A 24,509-nucleotide genomic window follows, 5' to 3' on the forward strand; every position below is an offset into this window, starting at 1 on the left:
TAGACGGACACAAAAATCCCGTGGGCTGGTGGAACCAGGTGGTTCCTACCAGTATTAGACTTATATAATATATTGGATGTCTCCTTGCAGTAAACCTCTTTTTTATTAATTGTGTAGCTTCATCCATGCACTGTAGATGTAGTGGCTATTTCTCAGTATTTATTTTTGCTCATATAGCATTGTTCCTTTCCCCCCTCCTTTTTGAGTATTCGTACGATACAAGAATGTACAATCACACGAAGTGCAAGCACACATGAACACACCGAAATATACACAGATACAGATGCAGTGACGCATGCATGACAAGGATAGCAAGGTCATGACTCAATGTCTTTATAGGCAGCAGTATCTATTACAGACAATTGAGCACATAACCTTAGTATCCATTTAACCAACTCCATTCATGCTGAGTAAAACATTCAAGATTCATTAAAAAGTAATGATTTCAAGATGTGGCATTTCTATAATTTGTATGCAAATGCAAGCAGTATGGGAGAGTTTCTGTAAAAAGCAATACATAACATGATGGTTATGATTAAATATGTTTTGCTTGTGTGAAGGTCAGCGTACGGCATGGGCAGAAAACATTTAAATCTCAAAACTCATTTTCAAGAGGGTTCACCTTAGGAGTTTTGGGCAGTTTCGTAATGCATGCGGAAAAAAACAGTCCCATCCAGAGAAAATTATACTCATTGAGGATAACACTCACGAACTAGTTTAGAAAACTTGCTATGCTGCCAACTATAGGTCACCTCGAATATTCCTGCAGGTGGGTGACACACAAAGATGAGGTCCACGCAATTCACCAACCCAGTCTCAACAGCACCAGACAGTAGGCATTCACTGCTGCGCGGTTGCAGATTTGGAGGACACATTGCAGGATTGTGTCCGGCACCTCCGCAGCAACACGCGGCGTGTGTACGGCTGACTGCATTGCAGTACTCAATGGAAAACACAGCGATCGTTGCATTGCAGTGAATGAAAACGTTTTTTTAAACATAGCAAAGTTCGATGGCGTAGCGTGGTTGGCTTGGGGCCCATAGGACCCGATTGGACCCCTATTATTCACTATTAATCAGCTTAACTTCCGCCCCTGACTCCACACACCACCCCCCCTGCATCCTAAAGGATGTTATTATTCAGCTTAACTCAGCTTAACTACTAATCAGCTTAACACCGGCCCCCCCGACTCCACACCGGCCCCCCTACATCCCAAAAGGATGTTACTAATCAGCTTAACTCAGCTTAACTATTAATCGGCTTAACTTCCGCCCCCAAGTCCACACACGCCCCCCCTCCCCTGCATTTCAAAAGGATGTTACTAATCAGCTTAACTCAGCTTATCTATTAATCGGCTTAACTTCCGCCCCCAAGTCCACACACTGTCCTAAAAGGATGTTATTAATCAGCTTAAATCAGCTTAACTCCCTCCCCCGACTCCGGACGCCCCCCCCCCTGCATCCCTCCTCCCAGGCTCCTTCCCTCCTTTTACCCTATATAATCCCTTGTCACAAATAGCTCTCTCTATTCACTACAGTAATTTTGCTGTGGCTGTTTCACCTGATGACGGAAACTTGTGTTGCCTCCGAAACGTCGTCATTTAATTTAGTCATTTTCATCTTCTTGGTTCTATCGGTAAAGTCACGTAGAAGGGAAATAATAAAATAATAAAAATAAAACATAATAAAATAATTCTCACAACGTTTCGGCCACAACGCAAGCAGCCGTCCTCCGGTGAAGAACAGGTCTGTCGGAAAGACAGCGTCTGAATGAAACACCACCAGGCTTGGAGCGTATATTTAAGCTGGGTTGGAGGGGGAAGAGCGCCTTGACAAAATAATTTGCATATCAAGAGGAATTAAGCATATTTATCTTGATATGGAATTTAGCATATTTCTCTTGATATGCAAATTATTTTGTCAAGGCGCTCTCCACCCTCCAACCCAGCTTAAATATACGCTCCAAGCCTGGTGGTGTTTCATTCAGACGCTGTCTTTCTGACAGACCTGTTCTTTACCTGAGGACGGCTGCTTGCGTTGTGGCCGAAACGTCGTGAGAATTATTTTATGATGTTTTATTTTTATTATTTTATTATTTCCCTTCTACGTGACTTTACCGAAAGAACCAAGAAGATGAATCCCTGCAGTCACGAAAGCTTTAAATCGAAATTTAGTTATTTTAATTTTCATTTTATTTTTCATTATTATTTTTATTTTTTATCTACGTGACTTTACTGAAAGAACCAAAGAGTATGGCTTTGTTTGCATTACTTTTTTCGGTTTTGGCAGTGGAAACAGCGCTTTTGCAGACTAAGTGATTTTTACTTATTTTAAAACTTATAAATTAATTTGATTAACAGCTATTTTGGTTAACACTACTTTTCGTAGAACGGATTAAAAACGTTAACCGAGGCACTACTGTGTTTCCTCCCTCTGCGTAGCCTGGCATCAGGGCCCCCTCTGGCCTATGGGGACTCGGTTGAGTTGCACCTCTTGCGCACTTGATATCTACGCCACTGCTATAGTTCATTATTTTTAAATCCTTTATATTAAGTTCGCTTGCTTGCTTGCTTGCTTGCGTACTTGCTTGCTTGCTTGCTTACGACCGTGCAAATCTTTTGGTCGTTTTTTAACCCACTTCCCGTGATCCAATCGAGCTGACATTTTCCACACAGACTCGTTCGTGAAAAAAAATTCCCAAAATTTTACACTGTTTAGGGAAAACTAATTAAATATTTAATTACCAATTGCTTAATACTGGCAGACCCATAGGTGGCAGCCATCTCAAGCCAGAGGACGAGAAGACTCTAGCCGCCACGCATATAAAGGATTTATAGTGAAAATCTTTGTTTTTACGGGTTTATTTGTTCATCTTGCTCACTCTGGCTTTGAGCTGGTCAAATCTTCGTTTGCCAGAGAAGAAAATCCTTTTTATACTTGGCTTAAAAACAGTTTACTTCACACAAACGGTGTGCCCTCACCAAGTGGTAAGGAATTTACAAATCCAAGGGATGATGAAGGTGATAATGGATATAGGCGGGGTGGGGGGGGGGGGTATTTCTAACTAGCCAAGTGGCTCTGGGAGAGCGAGCGACCCTCTATCGGATGGTTGCGAGTTTTTTGGGGCCGATTAAATGGATACGACTTTGTGAGGAAGTCAACAGCGGCTGTCTTGTGGAGAGTGTTGGCTCCGCCATAGGAATGTGGAACTTCTGCTGCTGGCTTTTTGAGATGAGAAACACCTCAATACGCTGTTAAGCAGGGAATGTTCAATGTTCGCATGAATATGGGCCGTGGGCATATGGATTGTAGCCTAATTGGCCAGCATTGTAGGTGGAATTTACTCACGGGAATTGTGATTGTGAGTGGATTGCCTTTGGACTTGAGCGACGAACGGTCTCTCTTAGACTGATGGTATGCAAGAAATGTCACCTGGAACTTTTTTTGCAGCTGAAAAGCATTAACATTGCAACCTTCTGCAAACAGAAATCGTGTTATTGATGGCTGGGTTGATTCTCACCTGGTTATAAACCCACCCACCTTAATACAGTCGTTTTATTTAATGCCACTTTATGACCAGTATTGTGCCAGGGTTGCCATCTGTTCGGGTTTGGCCCAGTGCAGTCCAGGAATTGGCATCTGTGTTTGGGTGGCAGGAATTGACTCCCACCGAGATCTGGCACCGGTAGTGAACTTTGTTACGACGTACTGTACAGTAGGTTTGATATACCTAGGCTGACTGGGAAATATACGTCCGAGTTTGTTCTGTGTAAAAGATGGCAACCCTCTATTGTACAGAGATCTGTTTTTTTTACTCTTTGTTGTTACAATATGGCATGTTCAAAAGCATGCTCAAATAAGGTTGAATGGTCGCATTGTATTTTGGTTTAATCTTTCAGCCTTCAGGCCTTAAAATACCAGATATGAAGCAAAAGAGGATGTGGGTACTGCAGATCCTGATCTTGATGGATAGCTGGATTCTCTTTTTCTAGATAGAGCTGTTGAGGGCATCCCTTGGCCATCTCCTGCAATGAGATCACAGCATGACGCAGCTGGACCCAGCCAGGCTGTTGGAGTTGGGGAAGTGGGTCATCCCTTCAGCATTTTCTGCTTCTACTGCAGGTATAGTGGAAGTCATATAAATTACGGGGGAGATTATCTGTCCCTTATTTTCCATGCAAATATAAATCTTTATTCAAATGGCCATACTTCCTCTGTACAGCCTTGCTGTAAAGAAGGTACTCTATCTGATTTCGGGATGGAGTGAAGCATTGTCTATTCCGAAGGAACGATTCATAACTGTTAACTTTCCATATCACATGTGTTGGATGTATGTTTAAAAATTGGTCATATTGGTTTCTATTCACATATTTTTTCCTTTTATTGTTACACATGTATAATAAGTACATCTCTTTCCTGCCCAGTTTATTTTCCATCAGTGAGCCTTTACAAAATTAATGTATGCGGTTACAACTCACATAATTCCATGTATATATAATTTACATTATGGAAAATATTTGTTAGATATTAATATCAGGATGCTACCACCGAAGTTTCATCTGGAAAATTATTTATGTATTATGATGTAATGACTGCTTATTTCTAAATGTGTTATGACATATAGGGTGCGGGGACAGTGAATGAATAGTATTCTATACAATATAATTCAGTCGGCTGCGGTATATTGTGTCTGTAGTGGCTACCAGGATCATGCAAACATACATGGACGGGAATAGTGTATCCAGGACACTGAGGTTGTTTTATCTGCGAGCTCAGAAATTGCTCACGTACGTATGTATGTTGAGCATTTTTCGCACCGTACGTAGCCAACCTTTGATTACATCAAGCAGAGCAGTGCCGCTTATAATTTAACATTGATGGGTGTGAGTTGAATGTTGAGGGTTTAAAAAAAAGGTTTTAGTGAGCCTCTTGTTACTTCTCATGACGTCTTGAGTACACTCTTACCCTATAGTCGCCAGTGATGTACACAATGGAACTGTGAATATTTGCGGTTGTTTCGCTGCTATGTTTTTGTACGGTCAAAACATTTCCTAAAAACACGTTGAATGAGGGCAACATTACACAAATTCTTCAGTGTAATTAACATACCTTTTCAAGTAATTTCGAAATTAAATACATCAATTACCATACACTAAATTCTTATTGATTTATCGTGCATTGCTACAATTGATTTGCCATTCCTAATGAATAATTAACAGCGCAAATATTAATCTATGATACATTTTATTAACGTACTGTATTGTTTAAGGGTCGCGAGTTATTTACAGTTTGGATTGGAAGTGAATTGCACGTGGTGACCGCATGACTAGCATGGTGAAGTATGGTCAACCCCCGGTGAGAAGGTCCTTATCCGGCAGTAGATTGACAAAAGGGCTGTACTTATGTAGTGCTGAACTTTACGCAAACAACTTCTTCTTTTCTGTCGTCACTTTTATTACAAACCCTTCACATTCAACACCCGTAACTTCGGCGTTATTATCCACCTCCGCCGTCCGCTCGCTGCACTCCGCTCGCCTCGCTCGCTCCGCTTCCTCCGCCTCACCGTGTCTCTCCCCGACTGTCCTCTCTCTCTGCTCCGACTGACTGCTCTGACTATCTCTCTCTCGGTGTCTCCATCTCACTCTGCTTTGTTCCACTCTTCTCTGCTTCACTCTGCTCTATCTCACTCTGCTCTGTCTCATATCTTCTCTCGTTCCCTGTTCCACTGTTAGCCTGCTCTATCTCTCATATCTTCTCGTTCCTTGTTTCACTGCTAGCCTGTTTTATCTCTCATATCTTCTTCTCGTTCCCTGTTCCACTGCTAGCCTATTCTATCTCTCGTATCTTCTTCTTGTTCCTGCTCCACTGCTTCTCCCCGACCATCTCTGTCCAGCTCCCAGCAACATCTCCCCGTCCCTCTCTCATGCTCCCGTATATATCCCTGTCCTCATTAATTACCAATTAATTAAGCGGCGTCCCCCCCCTCCCCCGACGCCCCGCGCCCGCGGCCCCGCCGCCACCTGCTCCCATCTCCAGACTTGCTGGCGTCACACTGCACCTGCTACATCCACCATCCAATCACCGCCACGCACCACTTAATGGACCGTCTCCCTCCGGCCGTTAACCTCCCAGCAACACCTGTTTGCCGTGACGCGACCCCACTGTCCATAAAATAATTAGCCGTCCCGGCTACGCACAAGCAACACAACGCCTCGATCAGTGGACAGGTGAATACGTGCAACAATCAACAACACAACCAACCAAGGGTCCAACCAACAATGGCGTCCCACAATAACAACTTCTGTGTAATGTTGCAGTCGTATCTTCAACGGAGAGTCCTTCCTCCAGAGCGGGTTCCAGCAGCCGTCCATCACCCCTGAATGGGCAGACAGGGGACAAGGGTGGGGAACGCTCCCTCATCGACACAGAGCTGCATCCCGCCCTCGATGCGTGTCCACCCTCGTGACAGGGATCATCAGCTGGTGTGATTGCATCCCGCTTCCGTGTGTCTCGGGGCGGCTCCCGAGGTTGCGTCTGGCCAACTGGCTCACGGCCAGAGAACCTGCCAGAAAGCCTCTTCCGAGTCAATAGTGGCGGTCCTACAGGCACACAGGGGACAGACTGCTGAGGCGCGTTCACATGCAACCATACCACAGGTTCGTCAGACACATCCAATACAGGCCACTCCGGGATGGGAGATGACGCATCATATGGAGGCACACATTTCTTAAGATGCGACGGGTGAACATGCCATAGGCGCCGGCCGCAGCAAATTCATAAACTCTAGTCCAGACGAGTTTCTACAATATCAACGGGACCTTTCCAGGGTCGATGGAACTTCAGAGATGTGCCCACTGGCACCATAGGGCAGTGCAGCCAAACCCTGTCCCCCACACGCCAGGGCTCTCGCGGAGACTGTGTGCTGTGCAGGCGTTTATTGGCAGCCTGCCGTCTCGCGGTGTTACCCAACGAGGCCTCTCTAGCCTCCTTCAGATGGTCTAATACCACCTGCATGGGGGCAGGTACCGCCGACGACTTCCGCCGCACTTGCACGCCCAACCTGACCAGGGCTGGGGCCTCTGGTTCCCGACCGTACATTAAATAGAATGGCGAATACCCCGTCGAGGCATTGAACAAGTGCCATCACATTCGACGAACCCGGCCCAGCTCCCAAAACACGATGCACTCACGCACCCCATACAACATTTCCGTGCGACTTGTCCAAATGAGTGGTTACAGGGTGATGCGGCACGGATGAGTGATGTGGAGGAAATGGCCGTGTATTGAATGTGTCTCGACTTGCCTGTGAACCTCGGAACGGGGGAAATCCACGGTTGTAGTCGTCCGGCGCTCTTGGAAAAGCGCCCTTGCGTCGCCAGCAGTCACAAGCGAGATGCCCTCACCGTCCGCACTTGTAGCATGCACGAAGAGCGCCACCTCCATACCCCCCGGGGCGGCAGGGCGGGTTCGCAAGCGGCTGACCTCTCGCTGCTGTAACCGGTCGCGGCTCCTCCACCTCCTCTGGGCACCCGGACACGCTGGCGCACATCACCAGAGGCTGCGCCACTGCTGCCGTCGTTGCGGAGATCTAGGTTAGTTTGGATGTTCCTTGCTATCTGCAAATACGACATGCCATCGTCGCTGTTGCTGGGAAGCGAAAGGACAACCCGCAGCTCTTTTGCCATCAGCAGCAGCTTCTCCTGGGCCAGAGAGTTAAGAGTGGCTCGGTCCATCGCCGGGTAAGCCGCCTGGCCGAGGGCCAACAGTGCGCTGTGGTAAGCGAGGGGAGACTTCGTGTCCTCCCACTTCCTTAACTGAAATTTTCGCTTGGCGACTGACCGAGGCTCGTATATGGCCTGCATTGCCACGAATGCCCCTGCCAGCGATGAGCGGTCGTTAGCAGGGAAGCCGTAGAACGCCGCCAGCGCGTCGTCATCCAGGGCCATCGGCAGGGTCCGTAGCGCATCGCTGTCCGCCCAGTCGAGCGATTGATACACCGCTCGGAAGCGCCGTGTAAATGCTGCCCAGATGCCGACCCTGGCCTCGAAGTGCTCCACATGTAGCCGGCCCCGTGAACCCGGGGGTGGCGACCCCGGCACCCCAGCGGCATCCGGCTCCGTTCGCGGCGTGGTGGGAGTCGCGGCCGTGTCGTCAGCCACCACCGGTGGCGCAGGAGCGGGCAGGGGTTGGCCCGACAGCGTCGGCAACGCCATTTCCGTCGCTGTTAAGAGGTCGAACGCCGCCATGAGCGTCGCCAGCCTGGCCTCCCACTGGGCCATGATGGCTCTCCATTCTTGAGCCGGGCTTGGGGTCTCAGCACCGCCTGGTCCGCCCTCCTGCGCCGAAGGCACCCGGTGGTCCAGGTCCGCCAGGGGAGCGGCAACCTCTTGCCCCGATGCGGGCACCACGTCCCCATCGCTGCTGTCGCCTGACGATTTCTTCGACATATCGGCGCGGTTCAGCAGTCACTACCGACACCAAATGTAGTGCTGAACTTTACGCAGACAACTTATTTTTCCGTCGTCACTTTTATTACAAACTCTTCACATTCAAGACATGTAACTTCGCCGCGATTGTCCGCTCGCCGCGATTGTCCGCTCGCCGCGATTGTAGGCCCGCCGCGATTGTCCGCTCGCCGCGATTGTCCGCTCGCCGCGCTCCGTCTCATATCTTCTCTCGTTCCCTGTTCCACTGCTAGCCTGTTCTATCTCTCATATCTTCTTCTCGTTCCCTGTTCCACTGCTAGCCTGTTCTATCTCTCATATCTTCTTCTCGTTCCCTGTTCCACTGCTAGCCTATTCTATCACTCGTATATTCTTCTTGTTCCTGCTCCACTGCTTCTCCCCGACCATCTCCGTCCAGCTCCCAGCAACAACTCCCCGGCCCTCTCTCACGCTCCTCGTTTCCCCCCCCCCCCCGACGCCCCGCGCCCGCGGCCCTCGTCGCCACCTGCTCCCATCTCCAGACTTGCTGGCGCCACCCTGCATCTGCTACATCCACCATCCAATCACCGCCACGCATCTTACAACCACTTAATGGACCATCTCCCTCCGGCCGTTATCCTCCCAGCAACACCTGTTTGCCCTGATGCGACCCCACTGTCCATAACACACACGTGTTTCCAATTCCCCCTCTTGGCGCGAGTTAATCCACTACACTTAAACACACTGCCACCAATGCTGTTGATGGTACCACATCTTTCCATCACATCTGCTAATTCCCATGACCATCAACAACACACAATGCTGGTTCAGTGTGGTTTTCGTCAGTGGTTCAGTCTCTTGGTTTCTAACCTCTGGGTGCAATCTGCATTGCCTTTTTTGGCAACATGGTCTGCTAACTCAGTTTTACAGCCACAAACAGCACACAGATTCAGATCTTGATAACGGTGTGATGTTGGTGTTTCATGGAAACCTATCAGTGCTGTATACGTTTGTGGTCTCTGTGGTTGCGCTGATAGGATATAGGTGGAAGCCACTCTCCAATCTTGCGGGTGAGAAAGTGGAGTGGTGGCATAGTGATTAGCTAACGAGGGATATCAGGGATGAACGATATTTAAATCCAGTGCTGGATGCCTTCTTCTTCCCCCAATGCACACTGACCACTGTGGTCATATATGGCCAAACAATCCCCAAGACTGACACGGCATAGAAAGGCCACCTTCATACATAGTGGATTGACAAAAGGACCGACATCATTCAGTTTGTGGCAGGAAACAGTTTCCACATAACAGCCAACTTTTACTTTCAAAAACATTTCAGTTTTTCTTGTATGAGTTTAGAGCAGTGCTTCTCAAACTCGTTCATTCCAAGAAACTCACTTGCCAAGAAATTCACTTTCCAAGAAACTCACTTTCCGAGCTAGCTCGATCGTCGCGCGCACGCTTTTTCCCCAACTGCGCATGGAGTGACCAAGGGAGGAGTTGAGAGGGCCTTGGGAGAGCCGGCACAGGGTCGGCACTCATGGCTGTCTACTGCCTAAGTTCACGGCAACAATGGAGCAGGGTGGGTGGTCTGGGGTGGGGGAGGTGTGGGGGTGTTGGGTGTGGGAGGTGTGGGCGGTGTATGATGGGGGGTGCGAAGCACTGGTCTAGAGGACGATGCGGTGAAATATGTTTTAATTGTTTAAGCTGATACATTGAAATTATTTTGATCCATGCCCTCATTCTAATATACTTGTAAATAATGTGACACATGTTTTGCACGACTCCTTATACATACAAAAATGTTGATTATTGAATGATTTTAGGAGTCCATGGTAACTATTTTCAGGTGACTCATCTTATCCGTGAAAAAAAACCAGATAATCAGAAGATGTGTATGTAGGTGTAGTATAATAATTTATTGTAGTAGTGTGGGAAAGTGTAGAGGTGTGGTGTATGGTGCTTGACCTTCAGCAGAATACAGATGGTGAAAGCGGCAACAATTGGCATCCTCCTCACAATTGTCGTAATTATAATCTTCATCATCTTGTCACTGTCATCCTTGTATCGTACACTCCTGCTACATAAATCCACGGAGCACTCCGTATGTACCTTCCACCATAGGCTATCATATTTTTTTTAGCAATGCGTTCCGCAAAAGCTCACGTCTCTCAACAGTCAGTGTGGCGTCTAAACGTACGCATGTTCTCCGATCACCGTGTTTCTTGTCTCTTCAGTGTAATTCCAAAATGCACCTTTCTGTCCTTATATCGCACACTTCAGATTTTGTTCAATTGTCATCGTCAATATTAGCTGAAGAAATACAACAATGTAACTGGTATTTGCTGGAAAATCACCTGCAAGTGACGAAATTGGGATTACACAAAAGCAGCATCACCCCCTACCGCAAAAATGTTGCAGGACCCTCCTGATACAGGATCTTGGGAATCAGTGAGGCTTTCTTGGATAATAAACATAACAATAAATAAATGAACATATTTATGATTTGTATTTCATAGCCGGTAGTACGCATTCCTAAAAAATAATACTTCCAAGGACAACCGCATGTTGCTGGGTGTTACAGAATCATTCATATGCATGCCTTTTTTACCTTGTTAACAGCAACAGTAGCAGCACCATCAGTAGCAGCACCAGCGTTGTGTTTAATTATTTCTGTGTCATTATTATCAGACGCAGCAGAAACCGTCATGACTATTATCGTCAACGAAAACCATATAATTATTATCAGCAGCAGCATTTGCTGCAGTCGGGTGCTGTGATTCAGCACTTTTGGGCCCAGCAAGGGCTGGTGGTGGTTCACGCAGATCTATGGAGCCTCCAAACCCTCTCGACTCTGAGATGGTGAGGAGACGATGGCAGCACAGCAAGCGGGTACTTGAACACGTCTCTGCAAAGCACTGAGCGTTATCGTCTATTGCATGTGTGAGCTTTGTCATGGACTCCAGTGTCCACCTACGTAAAAAATACTCAATGAAACACGCTTGGGAGTCGGTGAAGGATTACTGGATAAATCACGTGATCATCATCAGTGGCAATAAAAACAATGACTTGCTCATCATTATTATTGTTCTTTTGGTAAAGTCTATGGGATGGAAGGTGTGGTGGAAGCCAGGCATTCAGGTCGACATTCACACTCTTATTCATCACGGGTAATTGGAAAAATGTAAGTGCCCAACAGAACCACTGATACGAAATGCCTCTTATCTGAGTATAACACGTATAATAGTAAGACTCGAACCACGGATAATGGAAGCTTTTCACATGAATTAGAGAGCAAAAAATAATAAGTTTCAGTTGATGAGGTTGCAGATGAGTTTCAGTACATTAATGCAGTCCGAACTGCATACATATATACAATTACAGGGTTTTCAATTATCTTAAAGTGCATTGCGGTACATCATACATGAGAAAAATGTAGGTCTCAGGGTATAACTGGTGACATGGTTGGAGCAGTAGAGGACTCAAGGATGACGAGAGACTGTCAACAAGGGTGGACTTGAAATGGGTAGCAGGAATTTCTACGGGCAATTCCTACACAAGCCAAGTGTAATATTTTGGACACGTGGGATTATTATTACGTATAAATTAAGTATAAGCATCACCTTCAAGTTATTATCCAAATCATATGATGAAAGCAACACAAGGAATGTACATGTGTGCAGCATTGTTATGGGTGGAGGCAGGATTGTGCGGTGCTGAGAAGCCTGATTCATCTGCCACACGGAGGGAGGTGCAGCAGCAGCAGCAGCAGAGAGCCTTGTTGAGCGACCTGAGCTGAGAGTGAGTGTCCGCAAGCCTCCACAGCACCGCACGCTGAGAACCACTGGTTGGGGCACGACATCCACTGGCACCACCAGGTGATAAGAGGCGGTTAACACGGGGGGCTCGATGTCTGCAGTGGCCCAGGGAGGCTCTTGAGATCACGGCCACCACTGTGACACACGTGCTTGAGTGGCATGTTGTGAAAGGTGACATGCAGAGAAAAACAAGCAGTGTAGAAAGTGTAAGCAAGGTCACCCCACAAACCTCGTAGGCCACATATAAGCTGTGAGTTCATGTTTTTTTTCCCTCTTAAAACTATAGGTAATTCATTTATCTTTAAATTATAAAAACAATTATCTGATTAGACTATTAATAATAATTTTAAAAACGAATATAGTATGATGCTTTTACTGTTGAGGGCTCTGGATGTGGAGCCAGGTAAAAGTAGCTGGAGCTGGAGCGGCCGAGTGGAGCGGCTCTTGAGCTGGAGCCAGCAAAGCCGGGTGGGGCACTGCCAACTCGAGTACCCAACAAGCACACGTTTTGGAACCACTGCAATAGATACAAAAAAAATCAGACAATATGTCTCCTTCATATATCTGTTCATCAACATACAACATACAATATAGTATTTGTTTACTCTTCCCGTCAACCACAATACTTTCTGGGAATGCATATTGTCGGTAGCATTGGCTTAATGCAGAGGTCCTCAAACTTTTTAAACAGGGGGCCAGTTCACTGTCCCTCAGACCGTTGGAGGGCCGGACTATAGTTAAAAAACTATGAACAAATTCCTATGCACACTGCATATATCTTATTTTGAAGTGAAGAAACAAAACGGGAACAAATACAATATTTAAAATGAAGAACAAGTAAAGTTAAATCAACAAACTTGCCCGTATTTCAATGGGAACTATGGGCCTACTTTTGGCTAATGAGATGGTCAATGTCCGGTTCCATATTTGTCACTGCTAGTCGTAACAAGTGATGCAAGTGTGCATCCGTTAGTCTAGATCTGGTTGGAGATTTCAAATGTTTCATTCTGGAAAAAGTCTGTTCACAGACATAAGTGCTGCCAAAGATGGTTGCCATTTTGAGTGCATGGTTCCTGAGATGAGGATATGTCTCAGAGGGGAGAGATGCAGATAAATTATGAAGGCTGCTTGACTTGAATGCGTCTTTCAGAGAGTCACAATTCTGCAGTTCAGCCAGTTCCATTTGGTAAATTGTATCCACATTTTCAATGTCAATAGAAAATGGGTTACGAAAAAGCTGTATGTCCTGTTCATGGAGATGAAGCTCTTTAAATCTAAATTGGAACTCCTTTTGCAATTTTTCCAGTGAATCCACACATGTTTTGTTTGGGAATTGCAACCAATGGTTTTTCTGCTAACAGATTTTGAGTTGTGGGGAGATGGCAGAAGTTTTCCTCCTTAACTTGTTTGATGAGGAGGCCTAATTTTACTTCAAATGCTTTGACATGTGATTGCATATCACAAAGGAGCTTCCCCTTTCCTTGAAGTTGCACATTGAAACTGTTGAGTAGCTCTGTTACATCTGTCAGAAAGGCAAGGTGCCATTTCCATTCTGCATCATTGAGCTCTGGTACTTCTTTGTTTTTTGAAAGCAGAAAAGCTGTAATCTGTGGAAGTAAGTCATAGAAACGTTTCAAAACTCTCCCTCGACTCAGCCAACGGACTTCTGTGTGGTACAGAACATCTTCATCGTCAACATTTAGTTCAGACAGAAATTCCTGAAATTGTCTGTGGTTTAGTGCATGAGCTCTAATGAAGTTAACACAAGATACCACAATTTTCATAACAGAGTTCCACTTCAGTGATTTACTACACAGCGCTTGTTGGTGGATGAGGCAGTGTATGGCTATTGGATGAGAATGGTTATGTTTGTCCATCTCTTGGTTAATGCGAGCAATTACTCCTTTCTTAGACCCCACTATGCTAGGAGCACCATCAGTTGTCACACTGGCTAGTTTAGCCCAATTCAGCTCCAAACCATTCACAGTTTGGAAAACCTTTTCATATATATCCTCTCCTGTAGTTGTTCCTTTGATGCTTTGCAGTGCAGCAAGCTCTTCTGTGACTTCGAAATAGTCATTCATCCCACGAATAAAAATTAGAAGTTGTGCAGAATCACGAACATCATTGCTTTCGTCGAGTGCCAAGGAAAAATAGGAAAGTTTTTTTGTGGAGTTTTGCAAATTCTGATGCAAATTGTCTCCCATTTCTTCAATCCTCCGTGTAATTGTAGGTCCTGAAAGAATCACTGTACTAAATAAATCGGCCTTCTCTGGACACATCTCTTTGGCAACAGAAAGAAGGCATTCTTTAACAAATTTTCCCTCCACGAATGGTCTGCCAGTGCACGCTATTAGCTTGGCAACTTGCAAACTTGCTCGCAGTGATGAAATATTTAGCTGCTTCTGCTTCACAAAAGTATTTTGCTGAGTTGTTAATGTATTTTTCAGTTTTAATATTTTATCTTTTCTCACTTCTCCGACCAAACAATCATATTTATCTTTATGTTGAGTTTCATAGTGTCGACGTAAATTGTATTCTTTGAACACAGACACTATATTCTGGCATATCAGACACACAGCTCTTTCCTTGTACTGCATGAAAAAGTAATCATAAGTCCACTGTTCTTTGAATATCCTACACTCCGAGTCAATTTTTCTCTTTCTTGACATCAGTTTCCTAGGGAGTCAAAATTGATATTAGTAAAATACCAATATATATATACAGCGCTACAAAAACAATATACCAGCAATAACTTTGCCCACACAGAGACATACAGACTGCACTGCCCATCAATGCAGTCTGATTGGGGGAACTCCGCTTTTACCCCAGTCTCACACTGGTGCGGGTGCCATTAAAAAGTTAATTACACCTGCAGTTTTGTTCACAGATCGCAGTACATCCCCAGCACACAGGAATATCACTGGGAGTGGAGCCGAGGGGCAAGTGAGGGAGCTGAGGGAGGGACAGCCAGTCAAGCGCAGCCAGGGGAGGGCTGGCAGCCTTAGGCCTGGGGGGCAAGTCCAGTCAATTGGCCCATTGAACCATTCACCAGCACAGCCCAATGAGTGCCCACCGCCGCAGCTCAATCAGTGCCCACCGCCGCAGCTCAATCAGTGCTCACCAGCGCAGCCAAATCAGTGCTCGCTACCGCAGCCCAATCAGTGCCCACCACCGCAGCCCAATGAGTGCTCACCAGCGCAGCCCAATTAGTGCTCACCAGCGCAGCCCAATTAGTGCTCACAAGCGCAGCCCAATTAGTGACCATGAGCCGGATAAATGTCCTCGGCGGGCCGCATGTGGCCCGCGGGCCGTAGTTTGAGGACCCCTGGCTTAATGCAAGCAAATTCTGGACTGCTTTTGACATACATAATCAGTCAGGCTGACTTTGACCAATTGTGGGCTTCCATAAAGATATCGTCTATTATTAAAGGGTTATAATAAGGCAGAAGTTTCAACTGCATGGTGGGAATTTTCACTCTTTACTGTATTCCTTACGTTTCATACTTTAGTATTTTTATTGCTAGGTGGTCAGGTAGCCTGCAGAAAAATGGAGTACTTACAAGAGAAACAAAACATGTCATGTTGTATGCAACGTTTTAAAGTATTTTCCCTGTGAAATGGGAATTTCAAAGATTGTTTTTCCCAACGCCACCAGAATCTCGGAGCATTTTGCGCCAGCACTATCATTTTCAGAACCCGGGGTGTGTTGATATGGAACAGGGCAGCAGGGGTTGGCAACCAAATTAACAAAAAGAGACATTTTTTTAGGATTCGGTAAAAACAAAAGCATACTCTATATTTGAAGAGCCGCAATGTACGTGGTGAAAACGAGACGGTGGTGGTCCTTAATAAATAAGGCACAAAGCAATCCTTAAATTGTTGCATTGTGGCTCCGGAGAAGTGGGTTGCAGACACCTGAACTAGGGTCACCATCCTTTCCAAAGACTAAACCCGGACAATTTCTTAGACGAGGTCTATCAACAACCGTGCGGTAAACAGTAATCAAGTTCAGCACAGTGCCGGTACCAGATCTCGACAAAAATCGCTTCCTGCCACCCAAACACAGACACTGATTTCTCTCCAGGTGAAACCCGCACAAGTGGCGACCCTAATATGAAATCACATGTTGCCTCTCAAGCAGCGATCAGATCTGTTGAAGCAGCTGTGAAGCATGTTCTACAAAGGTGATGAAAAATAAGAATACGTTTGACCCTTTCTGGCAATAAAACAGGTGTTAAGATGTTCAAGCACAAAATATATATCCTTTGCAAGGCATGACGTCTGAATTAACCACACATACTTGTGGCAAAACATGAAAACAAACATGCTCTGATAATATATGCATTGTCTTTGAAACTGATTGGCCTACACCACAGACAGCCATCTTTATGGCCTTTGTCTCACCCACCAGTGTTTCATAGCCACAAAGGTGGCTTGGCACATTTCACAATAAACTTATGTAAGAATCTCAAAATGCATCCTTATTGTAAGCAGTCGATTATGAACACCCCAGGGAATGTTGCATTCTGTGTAACAAAACAGCAACACAGTACAATGTTTATCATGTTTTTAAAAAATGTCTTATTGACAGTTTACAAACAAGTTATATCATGTCTAAATGCTGTTTCCTCAAGTAAGGCATGTAACAAAACAAGTATTTGTCTTCTCAAGGGACAAATGGTGACAAAATAGGCAGTCTCAGTTAACAAAACGAACGTAGCGTTTGTATGTTCCATGCAGCGAAATTTGATGAATTCAAGAAGGAACATATCACTTTAATTAGATTTACAGAAAATCTACTTGAATCTCTCAGATTCTCCATTCCCACTGTTCACAACAAATACTTTTTCTACTCCAAAAAGGTCGGGGGGGGGATGTATGAATTAATTGTTTAAATGTAAACCGTCTTGCGAGTATCATATTGTATGTAAAACATTTTCGTGGGATTCCATTCGTGCGTCTATTTCATCTTGGGGAGCGCTTCATATTCACCACACTTTGTCTATGAGAGGGAAGCTGTTGTCACCCTGCTTTTTGAACCAAGAGGCAGTGGGGCTGCTCGAGCACACGGCTCCGTGGCACCGACAGCCATTGCCTGTCGGTGCTGTTCACGTTCAGCGTGGTAACGCGTTCACGTTCAGTGTGGCAAGGTGTTCACGTGCTTCTCGAGTGGCAACGCGTTCACGCGCTTCTCTCGTCAAGCCGCGTGTCTTGCTGCCGTCACGTTTCATGCTTCCATGGGAGGAGTATAAACATGTCTTTCCATTGGAATATATGTAAAAAAAAATAGTATCACGCGCTGATTCTTGCAATCATCAATATGGCGTGCAAGAGATTTAGATCGTGCACGTAAATCCAATGAATTGAATAGCAAACGTTGAAAAAGAGATGTGTGATATTCCTATGGTGAGGCAAATTTGTAATTGGTGGAGAGAGGAAAAGCATTCCTACACAGTCATTGGTGATCATGAATACCCATGAGTGATCTCTCACCGCAACGAGAACCAGGGTTGTGGAATTGCTGGGTGCTGCTCTCTTGTTCTGTTACAGTCAAAATGTAACCTTTAATTTATATATTTAGTAATAAACTATTCGCCCGCTTAACATATCGCCCTCGGGGAGTGCATAATTTCAGTAACAATACAGGCAACTCTGCACCTGTTTCAACAAACAGTGTCTCATCAGCAGTCAGGCTTGCTTCAACCAACGACGGTGAACAAAATATGTTTTTGGCAAGGCCTAGTTCTAAGAAAAACTATATAGTACTTTGCACAAATAATACTTCACGTCGTTTTAAAGAAAATTAGTAACAAAATAAAAAAGCAGACAATAAACCTCCTTTACAGATCTCTTCCTGCACGTAAAAACTTTAATTATTTTATACACATCCCATCAGCCACACGTGTGGTATTTCTATTATCTTTTATTTTCATATTACTTTAAATTACAGAAGAGGTTTGTTGTGGCTCCATCGGTGTTTTTCTGGAGTTCGAAGCAGCTTAGGGTGAGATAACCGAATCCAGTGATGAACAATTAAAGAATATATTCTTCCACAGGATGAATGTCAATCAACTGTTTGCCTTTTTGTGAAACAGCGCTCAATCCATGATGTTGAATACAAAAAAAATCATTCAGAAAATAATGTTGATTAATTATTGAACAATTCATGAGAATGCAAAATATACAACAACCCTGTAGTCGCAGTGATTTCCAGGCGCTGCTCAGAAAAGCAGCAGAGATTCCACAGGGAAACGGCACCTGCTGCCTTCCAGCATGCATCCTGCCCCAGTGGAGTGGCCCCATTCCACACAGTTCACATGGATTCCTGAACAAGCGAAATCCACCCCTGGGGTTTTAACTCGGGCACATAGCTGTTTGTGCACAGACTTGAAACTATCGGTGTATATCGTGCATGCTGATTCCAGCACCAAAGACAGAGATCCCCCGTAGGGTCTTAAGACACTATCGGAGCAAGTGCTGTGTGCGAGGAGATATGAAGGCCGGCACGGCACACGAAGGGGGTGGGTGGCCAGCACCACGTTTGTCCGCCTTTGTCTCCCCAGTGACGATGTTAACACACTGCATCTCACACACAAACATGTGCATTCACACGTTTGTGTACACGTATATATAATTTAGAAATGTATACACAGTCACACTTTAATGGTATATTATATGCATAATACACATTACTTATTATGTTTGTTATTAAGACCCTTATACACATATGTGTTAGAATCATGATTATTGTGTATAATATATACAACATAATTGCATGATATATTGTGTGCATCATATACAAATGCTAATAAACACATGATTAATTGTTAATTATTATTAATAAGGCATTTGTGTAAACTGCGTACAACATGTCATGTATATATCATCCAATTATGTTGTATGTGTTATACACGAATGCCTTATTGAAAGACGAATGCACGTAAACGTTCTGTGCGTGCAACTTAGGAGTTGCTTTGTGAGAATTGTTCAACTCATCCGTGAATTCAAACAATAATAATAATCGGTGCATTTATGCTTTGTACGTACGACAATTCAATTTGTTTGGCTGTGCTGGGTGGTGGGAGGGGGTGTTAATGACACAAAAAATGGCCACATCATTTACGTGGCCTAACCCAAAAATAAATTACGAATCGTATCAATGGCAGCAAAAACCAACGTGGTAAAGAGTTTTTTTGTGTGTGTCTTGCTTACTTTTTTTTTGTACCCACTTTTGCGTGGAAAAAAAAGGCATTCATGTTTAGATGTTTGTCTCGGTGTTTTGTCATCTCGGCCGAGCAGGTCACATTTGTGGAGTGGTCAAATAGAAACGCGGCTTGGATCTTCTGGCCTTGGAAGCAGGTCTTCAAGCACTGTCAGCATGGAGGGAGGAACCATCACCACCACCCCAAACAGGGTGAGCAGTGTGCATCTACTAACCTATTCCTATAATTATTATTGTCTGTATATAATCGCATTTGATATATATTTGGTTACTCGTTTGTTCGCTTTGCTAAATCACATTCTAATTATGCAGTAAGCTTCATGTCCTAAGATGAAGAGATGTACATCGTGAACTCTTGCATGCAGCTAGCGTACACCACCTTGTGTGAAGCTGCCGCCATGGAACGACTCCTGAAATCACACGAGTAGGGCTCTGTATTCATACTCTGGATAGGGCTCTGTATTCATACTCTGGGCAAACATTGTATATTCCCTGAGAAGAGTGTTCCATTTAGATTAAATAAAAAAACTTGAATTCCCAAGTCCAGAATACTTCTCAACGAAGTGACACCCAGAATTGCACGTGATGGTTTGCCCGTGCAGTCAATGGAAACTGGGCTGCAACCGTTAACTCACTCATCACACTTGAGAACTTGGATTAATCGCCAATGGCTGCTGTCCAGTCTCAAACCCAACATCTCAATGGTGCCAGCCGAGTGCTCTGATGTATCCCTGAGTCTCCCAACTACATTATTACCTTGTGTTCGCGTTTATGCTATGTGTGTTGAACTTCTTTCGCACCGTACATAGCCAACCGTGCTCACCATGCTATCACTCGGTGCTTTATGATCCTTTTCTTGATTAAGTAGATCTTTCTTATAAAACTACCTTATTTAGTAGAGTGTATCATATATGATTATTACTTTTAGCTATCCACATGCTATTTTTTTTTTGAAAATAAAAAAATAGTGGGTAGTAATATAATGTTTGCATTTCGTCTTTTAAATTAATGGTATTTCAATAATTGCCAATGTTTTATTATAAGTCAAAGTAGGTAAAACATGGTGTACTTGATCATCATCATCAGACTTGATCTATCCACTGCTGGATGAAGTCTTCTCCACTCCGACATCATGCCTCCCGATCTTGCTATGCCACATTGCATCTTGCTGGTGCACATGAACTGATGTAATCACTCGATCTCAGCAACGGTCATCCTCTAGGACATGTATTGTCCTTTGGTTGCCATTCCACAGGCAGTCACATGCATCGACCATCATCCCTTCTCGTGACAAGTCCTGCCCACGTCAACATGACGCCTCTAACTTGCAGTTGTTATCTAATCCACGCGTTCACTTGCCATGCAAAATATATCCATTATTGCGCCCCCCCCAAAATCCAAAAGTGTATTTTTATACTTTTTGCATTGTGTACAGTCTCGAAGCTACCCACATACCCACATGCCAAATTTCAAGTTTGTTGCATGTTGGGAAGTATGCTAAACATTTTTAAAAGACACACGTATTCACAAATTTCCCTTTTATATATATAGATTACCTGAAATACCAAGTGCCGTCTGCTTCACAGTAGGCTATATTCATCGGGCCAATCATTGCCCCCTACTGGTAGACTAATGCCCATTTGCAGGCCAGATGCTGAGTTACTAAAACTACACTTTTATTTGACCAGGTAAGGCCCACTGAGCTATATAGCTCTTTTTCAGAAGTGACCTGGCCACAAAAAATAGCTTAAAGAATTGGCATATGTGGGTATTTATAGCAGCCAAATACTCTAAACGTATGTTTCTAAATGTAGAGGGAAAAACCGGACGATCCGAAGAGAAATCCACACTACCACGGAGAGAGAGACACGCAAACTCCAGATATACAAGTGTCAGGGTCGGGATCGAACGTTCGACCTCATTTATATCAGGCGAGGTAGTTAACATCTTGCCACCATGGCACACTTACTTTGTGCCCGCACGGACAGCTGCCACTGTGGGTGCCTTTTCAAATGTTTAGGATGTCATGTAAAGCATTCTAAGATGCCCCAATTTATAGGGTGCTGAATCAAAAGCAAGTTCCTATCATGATCTGTCCAAACATTATGCATAGCTTTATGAGAGTGTATCACCTTTCCTGAATCCTCTTCTAACATGTACTTGGTTACTTTGCGAAATCCCACGGAGCAAACGATATTTTCAGTATGGTTCTCTAAGCTATAAATATATAACAAGAACAATAACAATAATGGACCAGTACTGCTATTCCCACAACTGATTCGATCATCGGGGCGCCCTTGCTCCACTCCACTGACGTTTTTCGAACTGGATCTTTTTTCCTCTTCCAATTTTTTACCTTCGACTGCTGCCTGCTGAAGCACTGATTTTCGAGATGATGCTGCTGCCCTTCATGACAGGGCCAAACCATTTCAGTTTCCTCTATTTGTTGGTGTTGAGAGTCAATCGTTCGCCGTACAATTTCAGTTGATCACTTTTCCAGATTCTACATCCATCAGGACCTTATGGGAAAATTTTATTTCAATTGCTTTTAGATGTTTCTCTGTCTCGGCTGTGGGATTCTGAGTTTCATAGCCGTGCATGACAATGGAAACACCTGGAGCCAGTCGAGGATGCAGCAAATGTATCGCGTTGTGTTTTAACATAATTATTCACTCGCTAAATGAATGTTAACCACCTTAATTTTAAAGATGTAAATGGCAAAATGTATATTTTTTTCCTTGTGTTACACAGTTTATATGTACATTAACATTAAATTTCCTGTCATCCGACTCAGACGCCAACGTCCTCGAAGAAGTTGCAAAACTTTGGGAAGCGCTCGCACGCTATCCAGAGGAACCCGAACGCTCCCGTGATGATTCGCGGGTGGCTGCACAAGCAGGTTCAGACACCCACCAGTTATACCTGACATTGCGAAACAACGGCAATCACAGGTACACATGACGTACGTACACGAGAGGAGTAAATCTAACTGAAAAGCTAAACGTGTGCGTTGTTTGTGTTTCGTAGGACAGCACTGGCATGAGACTGTGGAAGCGACGATGGTTTGTTCTGGCTGATTTCTGTTTGTTCTATTACAAAGGTGAGGCACGTAGAGAGTGGTTGTACGTTGCTTCAGGAGGAAGTTACCGGAATGACATGGCCTGCATGCACGAGTGTTGGCAATGGATGATGATGATGATGATAAAATGATGAAAATGTATTTAATGATTGAACTTAAATAACATTATTTTATCACCACACAATACAAGTTGAGCAAAACTAATTCCAGGATGGTTGTTCCTGCAATGATGTCACACCTGTTTAAGAAGCTGGATCCGGTTATTCTAACTTCGTGGATTTTTATTTTACTTCCTGGATATTGTCCCGATGATTCTCGATGTAGAATGAAGGGTAACTTCATATCTCGTTGCTAAATTTAGTTGTCAGAATTATTCTTCACCTCAACAGTGAGTTGAAACAATTATATACATAATTGGCGCATTATATGCTTGTACATTTGCCAATTCGTGGGTAATTTGTTTAGTTGCATCGAGTGGTGGAGGATTTTAACAGCACAAACATGGGCAAAATCATGAAGCAGCCTCACCCAACAATCAATTGTCACTCATGATTCCACAAGAGTACGTCAGCCCTGTGAAATGTCGGTGTAGATGGCCGTGAAGACGAGGTTCTGGGCAGCATCTCCCTCCCAAGCTTCCGCATCTCAGAAGTGGAGCCTTCTGATCGCATCAGCCGCAAGTTCACCTTCAAGGTGTGACCACTGCCTGTGCTTCCTCTCGAAACGTTATTCAAACACCCATCCTGACCGTGCACTGATGAGCTTATAGATAGATACATAAATAAACAATTTGGAGATTGTGCTCAGTTTCTTCCAAAAAGGTGAGGCGGTTACATGGCATTGGTTGGTTGTGGCAGCCTTCATTCATACTAGGAGTACTCGCTGGTGTGTGCTAATCCCGTAAGTGTAGCTTCATCATTCGAGTATAGGTGGATGCATAGTTGTGTAAAGTATGTGTACAGGATATAAATAAAAATACTGTCGCGTTTATTCCAGCGAGAATTAGGAATTACAGTAAAACCTCTTGTAGTCGGACTCAAGTAAGCCAGAATTCATGTGAGCCGGAAAGACTTTGTTAAAATAATAACAAAAGATAAAAAACTCTGAAAACTTATTAAAAAAAAAGATCCGAGATATACGACGAACAATAACACAAGTAAATGACGAGAAAAAACTCATCGTTATGGAAACAGGCAGTTTTTCAGGAACGACTGATGTTTTTTTTTGCATAGTGCATAAGGGCTGCATGCTATTTACAACACTAGGAAGTGTAAGTCGCTGTTCTCGATGATTAAAAACGATTGAAGTGTGTTTGTACATGAGCGATTGTAAACCTACTTACTTATCTTTTGTACAGGAAATAGTGAGCCAGTGACTTGGTCATCCACTGGTGCTGCTCACGATTTCTTGTATTGGTACTCTTTACTTAACATACATTTTACGAGTAACCACAATAAATTATTCAACTCCATCGGAAAAATCTCTTCAGCCTTCCGTATCCACAGTGAGGCTCAGGCTTCTCACCTCTGCTTCGTGGGGATGCCAAAGTGACTTGGATTAAACCTCGACAGCAGTGATTCTTAGGTGTTATTAAAGTTTAAACACGGTGGAAATCCCATCATCTGCGTTAACAAGGGGGACCAAATCGCGATTTTATTTCGAAAATCCATAAAAAACAGGTTCATGCTCAAGCGTGTACAACGGAATTAGCTGCGTGATTCTATTAATCGGCCAAAAGTTGCAGATTACAAGGTTACACCTCTTTCTCAGACCCAAATCTGCCACATAGGTTTAAGTTAAAGGATGTTGGCATTTTTTAGACTTGATATGCAAGAAACATTATTTCTACTCAACAAATCTGAACACCGCATTTCCTTGCAGCCTCTGCTCCTGCTGTAACTCCACGGTTTGCGCAGCAGGGGATCAAAGTGCCAATGCGTGAGTCATTGGCACTGCGCGATTTGCA

General features: G+C 44.3%; 1 protein-coding gene across 1 annotated transcript; it reads left to right on the forward strand.

Moving 5' to 3' along the window:
* Positions 1-19,510: 19,510 nt before the first annotated feature.
* Positions 19,511-23,308, forward strand: LOC144720187 (pleckstrin homology domain-containing family A member 7-like). The gene is made up of 4 exons (XM_078596684.1): positions 19,511-19,656; positions 22,259-22,363; positions 22,492-22,564; positions 23,136-23,308. Exons 1-4 carry the CDS (start codon positions 19,621-19,623, stop codon positions 23,240-23,242), a joined length of 321 nt encoding a protein of 106 aa, XP_078452810.1. The 5' UTR covers positions 19,511-19,620; the 3' UTR covers positions 23,243-23,308.
* Positions 23,309-24,509: the final 1,201 nt, after the last annotated feature.

This window comes from Lampetra planeri, chromosome 8 (assembly GCF_965212315.1).
Source record: "Lampetra planeri chromosome 8, kcLamPlan1.2.h2, whole genome shotgun sequence".
Taxonomy (NCBI): domain Eukaryota; kingdom Metazoa; phylum Chordata; class Hyperoartia; order Petromyzontiformes; family Petromyzontidae; genus Lampetra; species Lampetra planeri.